Source organism: Lissotriton helveticus, chromosome 9, assembly GCF_964261635.1.
Source record: "Lissotriton helveticus chromosome 9, aLisHel1.1, whole genome shotgun sequence".
Taxonomy (NCBI): Eukaryota; Metazoa; Chordata; class Amphibia; order Caudata; family Salamandridae; genus Lissotriton; species Lissotriton helveticus.
The window spans coordinates 1,039,922,126-1,039,939,521 of record NC_136070.1 but is presented as its reverse complement, the minus strand read 5'-3'; the positions used below and the strand labels follow the sequence as shown (position 1 = coordinate 1,039,939,521).

General features: G+C 45.9%; 1 protein-coding gene across 2 annotated transcripts in view; it reads left to right on the top strand.

Annotated features, from left to right (window-relative positions):
• ATRIP (ATR interacting protein) overlaps nt 1-17,396 on the top strand; it is a 289,338-nt gene that overhangs the window by 137,953 nt on the left and 133,989 nt on the right. For both annotated transcript variants that reach the window (XM_078661380.1, XM_078661379.1), the window contains exons 8-9: nt 2,723-2,849; nt 8,440-9,162. In XM_078661380.1, coding sequence (XP_078517506.1) covers nt 2,723-2,849; nt 8,440-9,162 — 850 coding nt within the window. The remainder of the gene's footprint in view (nt 1-2,722; nt 2,850-8,439; nt 9,163-17,396) is intronic.

Here is a 17,396-nt window from a genome sequence, read left to right as displayed (position 1 = left end):
GGTGCAATGTTGAAAGTTATGTGCATTAGAGTTTTGGCAACAACATTCGGTAGGAGATGCATTCCGACTATAATGGAACACTGGACCCCTCCTGCCCCAGGTCTGCAAAAGATCCAGAGCATCCATGTCCAAGTCAACTTAGAGCCTCCAGATTTAGCTAGGAAAGCTTGGTCTCTGATCTTTTAGGATTGGGCATCTGTCCTCCGATCAGGCTGCCACTTCCTGAGTTATTCTGCCACTGCATCAGAGCATGGTGCCCAACTAAATCTGTGCAGTCTACACCTAAATGCATGGAGATTGAGTAGCATTAACAGAGTATTTAATCTGGAGCCCAATGTGGTGAATATCATCCTTGCTGTCAAGCGCCCTTCCACAAAATCCATTAATGCCGGGCATAGAGACAAATTTGTGGCTTGGTGTGGCGCTCGTAAGACTGATTCCTTACAAGCAAATATATCGGACACCCTTATGTTTATTTCAACTTTTGCCCGGCAACTTCTTACAGTGGTTATTATTAAAGATTGTTTTCCCTTTCAGTCTTTCTGCATTTACCGGATCAGGTGTCTATGTATAAACCACCTACTGTGATGAGATTTATTAAAAGTTTGGCACGCACATTCCCTTTCAAGTTACTTGTGATGCCAAAGTTGGAGCGTGACTTGATCTTGACATTTCTCACATATACGCCTTTCAAAATGATACATAGTTTGCCTTGCTGCATTTCCCGACTTTGAAGACTGACTTCATCAACTCGATTATCACCTCGTCAGGTTTGTGAATTCCTGGCACTTTCAGTATAAACTCCATTCACCACCATTTTCCCAGAAAAGTTGGTGCCAAGTAAACGGAAGATATTCCTGCTAAAAGTTGTGGCTCCCTTGTACATTGGGCAATCCATCCCTTATCCTGCATTATTGGCTCCCCCTTCGAAAGAGGACTAGAGGCTCCATTGGCTGGACCCCAAAATGGCTTTATGCTTTTACATTGATCGTACCAAGGGCGACCAAGAGGGCGGTCAACTTTTTTGTGAGGTTCTTTGGAGTAAAGAAAGAGATGGCTGTGCAGAAGTGGAACTTGTTGCGGTGGATAATCTGCTGCAATAAGATAAATGCTATGCATTGGCTAAGAAGCCCCTGAAAGGGCTGTGAACCCATTCCACTGGGGCTAAAGATGCTACCACTGCATTGACACATGGAGTGCCTGTCCTTGATATCTGCAAGGCTGCAACGTTGGCGTTAGTGCATATGTTCACGGAGCACTACCCAGGTCTGGCTGGAATAACATTTCACCCACTTGGTCCTGCAAGACTTTTTGAACTGAGTCCGCACAAACCTCATTTTAACATCTAAAAAGGTACCACGGTAGTGTCCATTACACTGGTACCAACATTTGTTCATGTTTCACGTCTGAGGGTACAGAAAAAGAAACTGAAGAAACTAACGTCTGTGTGCAGGGGAGGCACCTATGCTCTGTCAGTTCCAGGGCAGTACAAAGCCAGTGCGGAGCCACACCGCGCCACCTAGCAGCATGGGAGCACTGCTGAACAAAAGTTTCCGGGTCCAGTATGGTGCCTGGGGGGTATGCTACGGTAAAGAATCTGCGGTCAGATAGTTTTCACCAGAAAAGCATTACCAAGGGTAAGTAACTTGTTCAGATTCAGTACCACTCTAGCAATTATCCACGCTATATCTCACAATTTATTTTAAGGTCGCTCTCCCATTGTATTCCAATTCTTTTTCAAGTCTGACTGCGAAGCCTATTGATGTGGCCATGTGATGTATTCAACTTGTGCTTGCCCTCTTTTTGTTGCATATTGAGATTGCAATGATTGGCATGTACTGTTTCCTTTAGATTTCCTCATGACTAACATAGAGGTAAACATTACTCAGAACTGCCATAACTGTCCTCCTAAATTAGATATACGCAATTTCTCCTAAATACAACTTATGTTCCTTCTCTAATAGAGCTCCTGCTATCATTGTCACTGACACTCTTGATAAAGACCACCATCTTCCTGAAGACAGACTAAAGTTCTAAACATTAACAGTAATGATTGTGGACTCAGTAGGCCAATTTACCTGGCTCGGGAAAATAAATAACTTTTTTCTCTTGACTGAGTTCACATAGCCAAATAATTTTTACCTTTATAAGCTTTTCACTGACTTTACGTGTCACTGGCACACCTCATCCACGGGAGAACTGTGCTGTCACCAGTTTAAAGATTGTAGCACCCTTCTACAGGTTGTTGATATTGTAATTGAACAATTCTTTGATAGGTGCAAAAAGTAAATCCATTCAATTACGTCTACTTATTTGGGGGCTCAACCTTATATTACACATTGAGATTTTTTGGCTAATTCTGAATAATGCAAGATGAACGTTTACGTAGTCGCCTACTCCTGTCAACTCATACTTAATAAGGAAAAGGAACCGATCCTTTGCTACATACATGATTGCCCACGTTTTCAAGTATACTTTGAAGTCTCTTGACATAAGCAAAATAGCTAATAACTTTGTCAATAATGTAACTAATTCAGAGCGTCGATGTGCAGGATCTGGATTGTCATTCATAAGACTTAGACCAAGGCTAATAAACCTACGGGAGACAAGATTTCAGGACAAACTGTTTTGTCAAAAATTTGACCTGCTCGTAAATCACTTTGAACAGACAATTTGATTTATTGATCATGAGTTTTGTGCCCCCTTTCTCTTGTTATTACAGGTTCCATTTTGCTGAATGCACTGATGAAACAGTCTATGGCTCCAGGGTCATTAGGCCTCTATCACCTACTGATCAGTAGTCCAGAACCTCTTCCAGAAGTTATGTTGCAGACTAACATTTTTAATAGGCGAGTATGTTCAAGAAAAATGTAAATCTTCCCTTCTCTCTCACTTATGTTATTTAAGCAATATTACCCAAGGGGCAGGGCACTTCCTTGCAGTTATTGATCTGGGTGGAGTAAAGGGGCCTTACTCCACAACAATCAATAACTACCTGGTGGGGATCTCCTCTCGGATAGTATTGTTATTGTAAATCGGACTGATTTATTGATAGATGGCTTGTTTTCATAGTACTGGTTGGGTGGAAGGATACAAGAAGTGTACCTATTAGATTTGTTTTGGTAATAAGGCTTGCCATGTTTCTTTTGAATTGCACTGTAGTGCATGTCTGTTCTTGAACAATAGCCTCAACCACGCAATTTGTTGATTTAAAAGAGGAGATAAAGGATTTGTGTTACAATGTAGATCATTTAATGATTGTCATTTTGAAAACTGCCAGTAGTAGGTATGTAGCAATTTCTTTATGAAAAATGACTTAAATCCAAATAACATTTCAGTGGCATGTTCTAGAGTTCCTTTATGTGTGGTATTCCTTTCGTAGAATTGTTGGGCACATCTGACAGAAGCTTTTCCAAGGTTGACCAAGGAAGAATGTTTAGTGATTGGGTTGACCAAGGTATCCTTTAATAAATCTCTCCTGTGAAAGTACATGTTGTCTCCAGTAATGGAAATGGATAAAGATAACCTGCCCAATTGTAAAGAATCACTTTGTTGTGACCACTTGGCTAAAGGTATACATGACCAACCCAGTGAAGTACCATTTGTACTTTAATTAATTTTTCATGCTGTGGCTAATCCCTACTATGATAACATGGGACAATGCACTTGGCAGGCCTTTCTGACATTAAGTAGTAGAAGTAAAAACAATGTATTAAACTAATGCTTGGAACTTTGTACGACTTAACTAATATGCACTTTCCACTTCTGGCTATAGGTGTTTACTCTCATCTGGTTTTTGTAATAGGAATTCCATAAATAGGTTGTGGCACAGAGTTCTAGTCAGCATTGGTTTTTGTAGAAGCATCCGTTATCCAGTCAGAACATTCTCCTACTTCATCGTCATTTTTCCTGTAGCCTTTTAAGTAGAACTTCAGTGTTTACCTATTCAAGAATGCGTTCATACCTATGTGATATTAGAATGGCCTCCTCGCCTGTTAAATCCACAGTACTATTTTCCTTTGTCCAAAATACATGCTTGCACCCTTTTGAGTAGCACTCCCACTTTTGGATGGAGACTCCTTGTTGTGTCCAAGTAGAACGACACCAGGAGCCAGGATGTATATTTAGGTCTTCTTTATTCAGTCTTCAATTGTAGGTTACATCTGTCTTGACTCCAGCCAGCCTAGTGTGGTACCAGCCCCACCAGGAGCAACCTGCCTACCTGCTCAGCCCATCTCTAACCGCCACATTCATCCCACTCAGACACCCAAGCATTCCACGCATCACAGGCACACTAACATTCTAAGACCAAGTCACACTGGCTGAGCAGCTAGAGGCAGCAGGGCTAGAGTACATGTTATACTAGTAAGTAAGATATAACACTATCCCTTTTTCTTTAAACAAAAGCAAAAAGGAAACCAGAGAACTAAGCCCAAGTAGAATAATATAACTAATCTCAAAGATGCAGCAAATGGACAAAGCATCAAAGAAGATTAGTCATAAAAACAAGAAAAATCAATAAAAGTACTAATCTCTAGAATGCAGCAATGAAGACAAAACATCACGAGAAAGAACCATTAGGTAAAGAAAGGATGGTTAAGATACATACATTTGAATAGCAATATCCCCCTCCCCCCTTAAAAAGCGAATTCTTAAACATATTTCCTTACATAGCATTTTGCAACATATACTGTAACGTAAAGCACTATAACGAAAAGGTAAAAGACCCCACAACACAAATGCCCAAGAGCATAACAATGAATAGTGCTAAAGATAGAACACCCTGCAACTTCAATCCCAAGAGTAAGGGAAACAAAAATAAATGGGTCGTCACCCATAGAACACCCGTGAAGGGCTGTACTATTGTACTGCGCGCACCTGTAAAAGGGATTACATTTTACCTTGGTACATACGTATGGGAACTAACGCATGTCCCAAACCCCTTGTAGAGGTTACATACCCCCAAGAAGGGGTAACTAACAGTCTAAATAAATAGGAAAATTAGACCCACAACCATCCCTTGTGTAAGGGAACTGTGAAAACCACCCACAAGGAATGAAGGAAAACCCATCCTCAAAAAAGTGCAAACCTGTGGCATCACAACTTCACAAGTGCTGTAAAAGAAACAGCTTAAACTCTATGCAGTTAATATACTAAAGCTTTTTAACACCATACAATAGGCAAACTCGAAAGCCCACATGCGACACGCCGGTGAGAGACCTCCCACCAGAGTTGTCCTTGAAATAGTCCTCAAAATGGATAAAAGTAGACATGCAACAACACCCTAAGTTTTAACCAAATTATAAGAAATAGAACTATAACCACATGCCAGTGCGAGTACTCAAATAAGGAAATGTCTCATTATTAAAAAAACAAAGGTATAATGACATTGAAATCAACTCCGACATACATGAAACGGAGGACTCAGCACTGAGGATTACCAGAAGACGATATAATGTTACATTCATACAAAAGTTCTATGTAATCCATGTTCCAAGAAAGAAGCCAACAAGGACAGTTACTTCAGAAATAAAAAGTAAGAAATACCATTGCTTTTCTTCCCTTCAATTTAGAAACCAAAAATAAAAGTGGGCTTCCGATGTAATCCTGAATAAAAGTTGCACCTTCTGAAACATACAATTGTGAGCAGGCCTGGTTGCCAGAAAATAAGAGTTTTAAAAAAAACAGCTTCATGACAACACCTCCAACATACATGAAATGGAGGAGCCCACCTAAAGAATGTCCCGAACAGGATTGCACAGCCAATACCTTCGCATTGTCCTCGAACTCCATGCGACCTCGTAGAAACTGTATTTGGAATCCCTCGTAGAAGAATAATGAACATTGTGAAGATAAAGAACTGCGCGTAGTGACCGACCTGGCTGAAACTTTATTGGTACAATCAAAGAAAATAATGTGGTTAGCATAGAAAACCACTACTGGGGGACGCTTCCAGGCGCACGATGGCGGCGCGTAATAGACGTGCTGCCGGATGGATCTCAGCACGACCGTGCATGATGCTTCTGGATACAGCAAGGCAGCGCGAGCAAGAAAGAACGTCACTCGGAATCCATGGTGAGATGAAGGAACAAAGAGAGGAGATAAAGCTGCGCGAGGACAATCGATGGCGCGCGCCAAGATTTTCAAACCTGTGAGCAGCAGTTGAACTGACAAAAATGCAGCACTGACAGAGATAATTAGAAATAGTTAAAATATACAAAAAAATAAAGCTCACCCCACCATGTTGTTTGTAGAGCAAAATTCAAAGAAAACACCCGCAACAGTGTTGATCCTGTGGCACAAGAACACTATATTCACAAAGCCACACCGTTCCTGTGTAGCACCAGTGCGCACCCACGTAACCTCATGAACACATGACAAAGTGGAACAGAGTTATCCACGAGAACAAGCGCTGCACTCAGTGTTGTGATTGCTGCATTCACATTGGTTCCTGAAGTCACTGCAGAATTGAAGACATTTCTGTCCTTATGCTAGCCAATTTCCCGAGCAAAGCCCCCTGTGGGGATCTCTGCTCCAGCCAAGGATCACATCCAGACTCCAAACTGGCACCTCTCCTCCAGGACCCATATCCAGAGGATGACAGACATAAAGACGCATCGGGTTCATTGTTTCTAGAAGATACTGACGTTGGTTATGGGTCTAATATGCTGCTAATGTCATTTAAACACCAAAAATTCACCATCTGTGCAAGCACTGCACGCTGATTGTATTAACCACTTTATGACGTAAAATCCCAAATTGTGTCATTTTCTTTAGGACGCTGTAGACTCTGTAGAGCAGGGGTCTCCAAACCGGTCCTGCAGGACCGGATCCATGCCAGATTTTTAAAATAACTGCATGTATCTCAATGGGGATATGCACACAATCTGGCATGGATCTGGCCCTCCAGGACCGGTTTGGAGACCCCTGCTGTAGAGCAATGTGGCTGGAACACCAACACCTGGTTGTAGAGAGGCTACCCATCCAACTCACAAACATTTTTGTACGTTACCATGTGGCTGGAACACCAGATGAGGCTGTAGTTTAACTACTCCACCAACTGACTGTTGTCCTCTGTGGATGGAACACCAAATGCGGTTGTAGTTGTACTACTCCTCCAACTCACTGTAATCTATTAGGTGGCTGTAGTATTTCCAGGCTGTAGTGTCAATTGGTGGTGACACTGCTCGTTGGGGCTGGCTATTGGAGGGACACTGGTGGGGTTTGCGCTGGCTTGCCTGGAAAAACCTTCTTTGTAGTGGTGGTAGCTTGTAGGATCTCTTGGTTTCTCTTGTAGTTTCTTAGTTCCTTAGTTTCTTTGATCTACCAAGAGTCTCTAGGGTTCAAGTCCAGTCGTCGCCAAAAATATGTTGTGTTCTATGTAGAAAGACACCAGGATCCAGGATGTATATTTAGGTCTTCTTTATTCAGTCTTCAATTGTAGGTTACATCTGTCTTGACTCCAGCCAGCCTAGTGTGGTACCAGCCCCACCAGGAGCAGCCTGCCTAGCTGCTCAGCCCATCTCTAACTGCCACATTCATCCCACTCAGACACCCAGGCATTCCACGCATCACTGGCACACCAACATTCTAAGACCAAGTCACACTCTGTCTGAGCAGCTAGAGGCAGCAGGGCTAGAGTACATGTTATACTAGTAAGTAAGATATAACACTCCTCCTTTTGGGGTCGGAGCCAGTTGTTTTAACTAAGGGTGCGATTTTAAGTTTCACAGTCCTAGCATTTTCTTGGCCAGACATAGATCTGGTAAAAATGTAAAAGTAGCTCCGCATTGCCCCAAAATTCTCCTTCTATATATTTAAAAAATGTTTGATGGTGTTGCATGACTGGTGTTGTGTTTTATTTACAGTTAGAATGATGTCTCGATTTTTAGTTATTTGTTATGTCTTTATACCATTACTCATTAGCTTCCTTCAAATGCTTGATGTAAAGAACCCAATGGCTTTATTAGGTTTGCCCCTCTTGTATTTCCTGAGTGATGTGGTGTCCTTGTACATGAGGAATGTTATTCTTGTATTAGCTCTCCTAAAGTTTGTGAGCATATATGAGAGCTTTAGCCTTATGAGATATAACAGCCATGTGGCCAAGCCATGCATCAGGCATAGAGTCTGTTTCCCCTATAAAAAGTAATGTAATCAACCCCAACTCTATTCTCACAATTTCTGCTCTGAAGTTCAAGGGTGAAATCCATCAAATTAGTTCTTCAAGATTTGACCAGTTTGTTTTTAAGTTATAAGTCTCATCTGTTAATAAAAGGGTAAGATATTAATAGAATTGATAAAACTCCTCAGCATATGCGTTCAGGCCTACCATCTTTAGGTATTCAGATGGGACTAGGGAAAACATTGTCATTGTTTGTTGTTTAACCATCTAAACGTATTCCTATGCCAGCTTCTCACTGTCAATGTTTCTGTTAACAGTGAATCTACAGGGTTGTCGACGATCAAGACTACTGGTTCCACGGATGGTCCACTTGCTCCCCCTTCTTCTTTGAGAGAAGCACAAAAGCTCGCGATTACAGGATTGCATCTAATTGCGATGGATGATGGGCAGACAAAAAACGACTTAGCACATACCCAAAAGGCCTTATTCAGCCTCCCAAAGCCATGTAAGCTTTCAGGTGCTGTGCATATTTTGCCATTGGTTGAGCACCATGTGACAATGTACTGCCAGGCACTACAAGGCATGGAGAAATTAGGAATTGGTCCTTCTGACAAGCAGTCTTTGTCATCCACTAGCACAACAAAAAGTATTGGCTCCAGCACAGAAGATTTTTTATCCAGTTTGGAGGATTGCACAGTTGCATCACTAGGTGTCCTGTATTATTTAGTGTTTTATAGTCAAGAAGTTGTTTGCACATTGTTGTGCAGTGGAAAAGGAGGATCCATTGCTGGTGTAGCTGGAACATTAAAGGTGGGTAATGACCCAGCAACCACTTACCCATGCGATAATGAACCAAGAACTCCTCGACATCCGAAAGGTCACAGTGACACTGAGCCACAGCATCCGCTATTTAAAAAAACACTCCAACTTTTAGGACTTTCTACGACCATTCAAGGTTGTCAGAGGGCACATATTGTGAACCAGTGTCTCAACGTTTTGGTAAAACTGGCTGAAAATTCTACTCCAGAACTTCTAACCAGGTAAACTTAATCTGCTTTATGTTTTTGTATCCACTTGTTTCAATCTGGTATCTGTAAGTCCATATTTACAAAGAAGCAGCAGCAATTATTGAACTCTGATAGTCATAAATGCTGTTACCATTTTTTGTTGGTGCTGGTAAGCTGTCTCAATAATGAAATGAGTTAACGTTGACCGCCAATTGTAATTTCCTGTTGGTAATTTCTAACAACTATTGCACTCTTTTTTTTTTTTTTTTTTTTTTTATAAACATTTTTAGTGCGAAATCATACAACAAGCATGTCAGTATCGAGCAACACACCCGTCTCCCCTCCCTCACTTCCCACCATTTGGTCCAAGACACAGTCTATTCTGTCCGATAATTCCTCCAAGTCTCTCACCCAAATCCACCCAGAAACCAGCCCTAGTCCCCTCATCCATTTCTGTTTAATAGAGAGTAGGAACCCAAGCTTCCTGATCAACTCCTAGCCCTCCATCTAGTCCATGATATCGGCGCCATTTGCCCCACACCCTACCAAACTTCTTAGGGCACCCCCTTGCCTTGTACGTAACTCTCTCAACCGCCAGGGGGGCGCTAGAGGGCGCACATACAGTATGGCCGCCTTTCGGTGAGGCTCCTGTTCCCTGACTCACTTATCTGATATTAATCCTGGGTTACTGGACTCCAATTGCACTGAAACTCCGTAATTGAGTTACCCATATGCATTGCCAGACTCGACTAAATTTTGCTGTGGCTCCGATCAGCCGTGTCTGAGTAATCTGGTCCGGAAGATTCCACCGAGGAAGCCTTTGGACCCCCTGCTATAGCACGCCTCGGGCTGTGGCACTAGGAAAGTCCGCGGCGTCCCTCGAGGCGCCAGGCCTAAAGTGAAGATCCTGCTGTGAGTACCGCAGCGCGCGCCACATTTGCCGCGTTGCGGGCGGGGTGCTCACTCTGCCACCCCCCGCTAACTGACAGGAGCTGGGAGAAGACCTCGGCTCGGTGAACACGGGCGGCGTTCCTGCTCTTCGGCCCCAGCCTGCGAGAGATTACACTCCCCCTCCTCCACTCGGTGGCTGACTGCTCTCCTGGACCGGAGCGGGAATACACCCGGCCCCGGGCCGGCCGTTGAGCGGTGAGTGGGACCTTGGCGTGATTGCGGGCGAGGTCACATATCCCGGGGCACTGGTGACCTCCCCCCTCCTCTACATACGACTGCTCTGTGGCGAGGCAGACGGGCCGTGACCATACAGTACATCGGAAGCTCCGACTTGAGGCGGCAACCTGATTTGCCTGCAGCGCGGTGAGAAGGTGCGTGTGGGGACCTGCAAGGAGTTGAGGGTACTCTGTTGCTGTGGACTGCGTTGCGCTCTGAACGGATGCGGATAACCCCCCCCCGATCACGAGTGCTGCACGGAGCCTCCTGGTTGCCCACCTCCACGAGATACCTGCCGAGTGGATTGAATTGTGTGGACATACCTACACTGGGCACCTCGATATTGCTATCTGGCCTTGTACACTGCTGTGCTTGGGGCAGCAGACATCCGGGCCTACAACTGCCTCTTGTGAATTGCGACGTCTCCTCCGACGATAGTGCCAGCTCCTTCAGTGCACTGCATTGGGAACTGTCTCCGGCGTGGGACTTCTTGGTTCCGGTGAGCTCGTATTTGTAACGGCGTTTGGTCCCTATTGCGGGGGCACAGCTGCAGATCCCTTATTGTAGTGCGTCTGTCCAACCTAAGGTACGAAGGATCAACTGTGTCGCTGAGAACTGGCGAGCCCAGGGGCACCATGGTGCGGCAGGACAATCGACAGCCGAAAATCACCTTTGATGCCGCCCAAAAAAATAAGTCCAAACCTGCCACGCCTGACCCCAAAACAACTGGTATGGGCGCGACGTGCAGTGACGCCCCTCCTGGGGATTTAAATATGCAACAGATATTACAGGAAATGCGCCAAGGATTTGCCACAGTTGTGGATAAGGTTGATAGACTTACCTCCAGAATGGATGCCCTGGTGCATAAGGTGGACCAGCATGAAGAGCGACTTGCAGAGACCGAGAGGAGGATTTCGACCAATGACGGCACTACTGCCACCCACACGACTCAACTGGCACGTATGGACAACCTACTAAGAGTTATCGCTGCAAAGAATGAGGACTTGGAAGCCCGCAGTCGACGCAATAACATCCGCGTCACGGGCATTCCAGAGTCCACAGACACAGGGCGGATGGAGGACTATGTATAAAAACTTCTTCTAACATCCATTGAGGCTGATGCATTCTCTGCACAATTTATAGTCGAACGGGCGCACAGAGCATTGGGTCCTGTACCCAAGCCTGGGGCTCCGCCTCGGCCCTTTATAGCCCGTCTTTTGAACTATCGTGACCGAGATGTGGCACTACGTGCTGCCCGTGCCAAGCAAAACCTGTCATACAACGGAGTGAATTTTTCCATTTACCTGGATTTTACTGCAATTGTACAAGAGGAGCGTCGCAAATTCCTGGAGGTCAAACGGAAGCTATGTGCTGCGGAAATTGACTATGCACTCTTGTGTCCTGCGAAGCTTCGTGTTACGCACCAGGGGAAACAACGCTTTTTCACTAAACCTCACCAGGTGGAAGAATATCTAAAAGCCATTAGGAAAACACAACGAAGGGGCAACGGTGGTGAAGCGGCGCAACAGGAGAATTCACCGGACACTGATGAGGAAGCCTGATCGGATGATAGATCCCCACTTGTTAATCTTGTTGATTGTGAAGACCTTACACGATATGTGGCGTAGCCTGGTTTGGGACGTTGGACGCTCCCCTGTGAAGGCCTTGTGCCTATGATCCAGTGGTAATGTATGTCAGGGACCACTATCCCTCCCCGGTCTTTCAGATGTCGGTAGACACCTGGGGCTGGTGGAGGAAGACGTGGCTGTGCGCTCTTTATGTGTTCCCCCTTATGGGCATACCCCGTTTTTCAGATTTGACTATTGGGGACTGTTTCAACCCTTGGGAAGTTTTTGGGTTGGGGGGGGAGGGAGAATATTCTGGCAAGTTTGTGTTTCTGCAGTGGGTGGGGGAGGGGGGGATGGGACAAAATGCACAGTGGTCCCCCCTACCTGTCATGGCGTCTCAATCCTGCTCACCTTCGAGATGAGGCCTTCAAGGCCGAACTCGAACAAGATATTCGCGATTTTTTCGAGTGTAACATCTCCTCTGTAGACAGTGTGACCACTGTCTGGGAAGCCTTCAAGGTTACCGTCAGGGGATGGTGCATCACAAAAGGGGGCGGAGTATTAAGATCTCTGCGCACTGAATTGCATAACTTAGAAATTGAGCTTAAGGAGCTAGAGAGGTCCAGTGCTCGCAACCCTGATGACCCTGACATTCTTCTACGCTTGCGCAGCAAAATTTCTGAATACACACAATTGGCTGATAAGGATGGAAAGTTTTTGGGACGCCCACACATGGCTCGTATATATGGAGAGGGGGACAGACCCGGGAAAGCCCTGGCGAATGCTGTCAAACCCCCCAGATTCACGACCTACGTCACAGAAATACAGGATGAGAGTGGTGACATACATAGGAACCTCCCCGATGTCATCCGCATTTTCCGAGACCACTATCAGACACTGTACTCATCACACAGAAGGGAGCCTATTGACCTCTCTACATATTTTGATGATGTTCCGCTGGCGTGGCTGGGGGAGGGTTAGCAGAAGTTCCTACATGCTCCACTGGAACTTGATGAGATAACGGACGCTATTATGAGTATGCGTTCCGGCAAAGCCCAGGGCTCAGATGGCCTTCCCATTGATTTTTATAAACTCTATGCCCCCATATTGGCCCCCATCCTAAAACAGGTATACTATGCCGCCCTAGAGGAGGGAAGCCTGCCCCGCACCATGAAGGAGATGCTTATTACTTCTCTACTTAAACCTGGCAAGTCCCCTTCACAATGCGACTCTTATCGACCACTTTCCCTCATAAACAACGATACTAAAATACTAGCTAAGGTATTAGCCACGAGACTCAATCTCCTCATTGAATGCTTAGTTCTTCCGGACCAAGCGGGGTTTGTGCCCAATCGAGCTACTTCTCACAATCTTCGCACACTTCATGCTGTGCTCCAAGATCTCAACCCCAAATGTGACGCTGTGGCGGTCTTTCTTAATGCCACTAAGGCATTTGATTCCCTAGAATGGCACTACTTGCTAGGCACATTACAATACATAGGTCTACCGTTCAGCTTCCGGGACTGGGTGAAATTGCTATATCATCAGGCCACAGCTACTGTACTCCTCAATGGGTCCAGGTCCACTCCGTTTCTTATCCAAAGGGGGACCCGGCAAGGCTGCCCACTATCCCCCATCCTCTTTGCCTTAGCGATTGAGCCCTTGGCTGCAATGCTGCGACAAAAACACAACCATCGCTCCCTCATTTATAGCTCCCGACCTCTTCTGGTGTCGCTCTACGCTGACGACATCACGTTGTACATTGAAAAACCCTGCGAGAATCTAAGCCCAATACTTTGTGAAATTACGAAATTTGGAGGAATTGCTGGAGTCCAGATTAATTGGGCAAAATCCGCTATCTTCCCGCTCACAGACAGCACGCAACCTTTTCAGCTCGACTACCCGTTGGTGTGGGAGCGGGAAGATTTGAAATATCTAGGTGTCCATATACACAGGGACAAGGAAGCAATGATGCGTGCCAATTATGGCACCACACTAGACAAGATCACAGACAACATCACAAAATGGCTACACCTTCCCCTATCCATGGCGGGTCGCATTGCGCTAATTAAAATGAACATACTACCCAAGCTATTATACCTATTTGTAAATATCCCGTACAACCCAGGCGCTTTTTTTCCCCGCACCCTCAAATCCCAGATTACGCGTCTTATTTGGGGAGGGAAACATGCACGACTCAGCCTCGACACTCTTATGCTCCCCTTCCACCTGGGTGGCTTTGAAGTACCCAACTTCGAACGATATTACGACTGCGCGCAAGCTCACTTCGCAGTCTATTGGTATCACCCACCACCATATATGGCTCACTTGGCCGTAGAGGAGGGCTATATGAGCCCCATTGTCCCAACCGGCTATATCCATACCCACGTCAGTCAGAGAAGTCGTTACCCCTCTACTGTGGACTGCACTGTACAGGCCTGGAACCGTCTTATCAAGGCTCTCGATAACCCATTTGCCTACTCGCCCAACCTTACCTTGCTTAATGACCCGAGGCTACAAGTCACCTGCGAAGTAATTTGCCATGTAATGCTCCGTAAATTGAAAATATGCTGCTGGGGAGACCTGTATATACTGGGCACTTTCCGCACGGCGGAACAGTTTTTCGGGGATGTGCCTCCTTCTGCTATGGATACTTTCCTATTCACCAGACTATGGCAAAATGTCCGAGCCCTAACTCCCTCTTTCCCCGCTGAACCTGATACACTTCCCCCACTTCACGCTCTAGTACAACCTGAAGCCCCACGGCACGTGGTATCCATGCTTTACAAACATGCGCAGAATGCGCCCAGCGTTGCCCCTGTTAGAGCTAGATTGGAATGGGATTGAGACCTAGACTCACCTCTCACGGACGACTAGTGGGAAGCCAGCTGCACTCAAACACAGGCGATTACCAGCAACAATAGAGTACGGCTACTTTATTATAAATTCCTTCACAGGCTCTACCACACACCTGCCAAACTACACAAGTTTCACTTACGAGACACTGAGTGCTGTCTTCGATGTGGCGCAGCTGGTGCCGATTTCATACATTTAGCGTGGTTTTGCCCCCAGATTGCTAGGTACTGGGATCAAGTCTTTGCGGGACTTACAAGCATGCTCGGTGTAGCACTCACCCCATGCCCACTCAAGGCACTGTTGGGGCTGACGCAATCTGTAGTCACTGTACATAAAACATTTCTAGCCCTCGGCCTGTTGCTTGCTAAGCGCTTAATAGCGTGCCGCTGGATCAGAGGCCGTGCCCCCAAGTTTAAATGTTGGATTCACTCTATGTCCACATGGCAAGAGAGATTACACGATTATGCAGAGCTCCTACCCCCACCTCACAGCCGAAAGACATATGGGCACCACTCACGGCATACCTCCTCAAATTGAGTGCAGAGGAGGAGGAAGTTCAGACTGGGGAGGCTCTACCCATTGCAACACCGCACACTGCAACATCCAAGTGAATCCTCATCCGCATACACTGCACTTTTACTCACCTGCTTCTTGTGCTATACCTGTACTGGCTGTTTGCTCTGTCTGCTTATAGAACTGGGACCAATTAGGATTCCTATGTTGGGGTCCCTGCTCGACTGTCATGCCTCCTTACTAGCACTCGGGACGACTGTCTACAGGAGATGGACGATACCCTTACTTCAACGTTTGTGATTTGCAATGCATATAGCCTGATTCCGGACTACTATGGACATTTGCTTTCTACGATCTAATCCTCGTTATGTAGAGGGGGGGAGGGAGGGGTTAGGGTAAATGTTAATTATCTCTTCAATCTTAGTTCAATGACTAGTACAACGCAGCATGGGAAGATGGTTTGACTTTGCTTTCTAATGTTCAATGTCAAAATTTGATTTTCTTGCATTGATGTACCATGCTTCATGAATCAATGAAGGTTTTTGAAACATAAAAAAAAGAAGAAAAAAAAAAAGAAAGGACTGTAGCACCCCTTTCTTTATCACGTCTCCCAGAGTCGATATGCCAATGGCAACCCAACTCTGGAATCCTTTCAATTTATTAAGCTCCTTTAACCAGGTGCATTTCCACAGTGGTGTTTGTTTCGTCGGCTTGCGTTCCCACCCTATCGCCTTTGTCGCTCTCGTCCATATCCCCAGTGTGAGTCTTGTGGCAGGCAGTAGTCTAGCCCTCCCCCTGACTCCGTATAAATAATGTAGGCACATATGGGTGTCCATGGTGTATCTTTCTAGCACAAAGGTAGGGTGGGTGGCCGGGGCGTGTATCCATTTATTTATGGAGACCAAATGTTCTGCCCAATAGTAAGCCTCTAAGTCGGGCAGAGAGATACCTCCATTATATTGGTGTCTCTGCAGGGTCGACTGCGCCACCCTGGGTTGCTTCCCTAGCCATAAAAATGTCCGTAGTTCCGCCTGAATGTCCCTGAAAAAACGGCTCTGCAGGGGAAAATATTCATTTTGAAAGGCGTATAAGAATCTCGGGAGCGTGATCATTTTAAACATTGCTGCCCGGCCTAGCAGCGTCAGGGGGAGCAATTTCCATCGCGCCGCGTCCTCATTAAAGTTACGCACTACACAGTTAATATTCCTATCATAGGAGAGTGTCCTATCAGTCTTTATAAATACCCCCAGGTAGGCAAATCCCTCTGTAGTCTTTTGTAGCCTCTCAGGCAGCGTGGGCCATTCCTCCCGACCTTGGGGATCGTAAAGAGTCGATTTATGCCAGTTGATCTGGTAGCCCTCTTTGGCCCCGTAGCGATCTAGTTCCAAGAACAGCGCCGGTATGGTAACATCAGGTTTCGTAATGTACAGAAGGACGTTGTCGGCATACCGGGATAGTTTTTCTTCGGTCTCATCTGTCTGTCCTATTCGAAACCCTCCAATTCCCTCGTTCTGTCGTACTGCGCACGCCATCACCTCTATGGAGAGGGCAAACAACAGTGGGGATAGGGGTCATCCCTGCCTGGTATCCCGTCTTATAGGGAAATCCCCAGACAGTGTCCCATTGACCCGAACTCTCGCCCTGGGGTCAGTGTATAGCAGACCGATCTTCTTCCTGTATTTGGGTCCAAAACCAAAACGTTCTAGTACCCCCTCTAAAAAGGGCCAGTGGACTGCATCAAATGCCTTTTCGGCATCGAGGGATAGGAACCAATGTGGATCGTCTCTAGTGTACACCTCCATCAACCAGTTGTGGGTTCTCCTAAGGTTGTATCTGGTCTCCCTTTCAGGGAGGAACCCTGTTTGGTCAAGGTGCACCAGCCCCGAAATCACCCGCCTCAGGCGAAGGGCCAGTATCGTTGCGAAGAGCTTCGCCTCCACATTTAGAAGGGAGATGGGTCTGTAGGACGAACATTCATCAGGTGGCTTACCCTCCTTGAAAACCGGGATGATCGTGGCTTGTCGGAGGTCCAGTGGGAACACGCCCTCCGATTCAGCGTCCACAAAGAAGCCCAATAAGTGACGGTTCAGGAGATCCGCCGTTTTAAAAAAACAATCCGCCGGGAAGCTATTAAGGCCCGGAGCCTTCCCCGCCCGGAGTCTA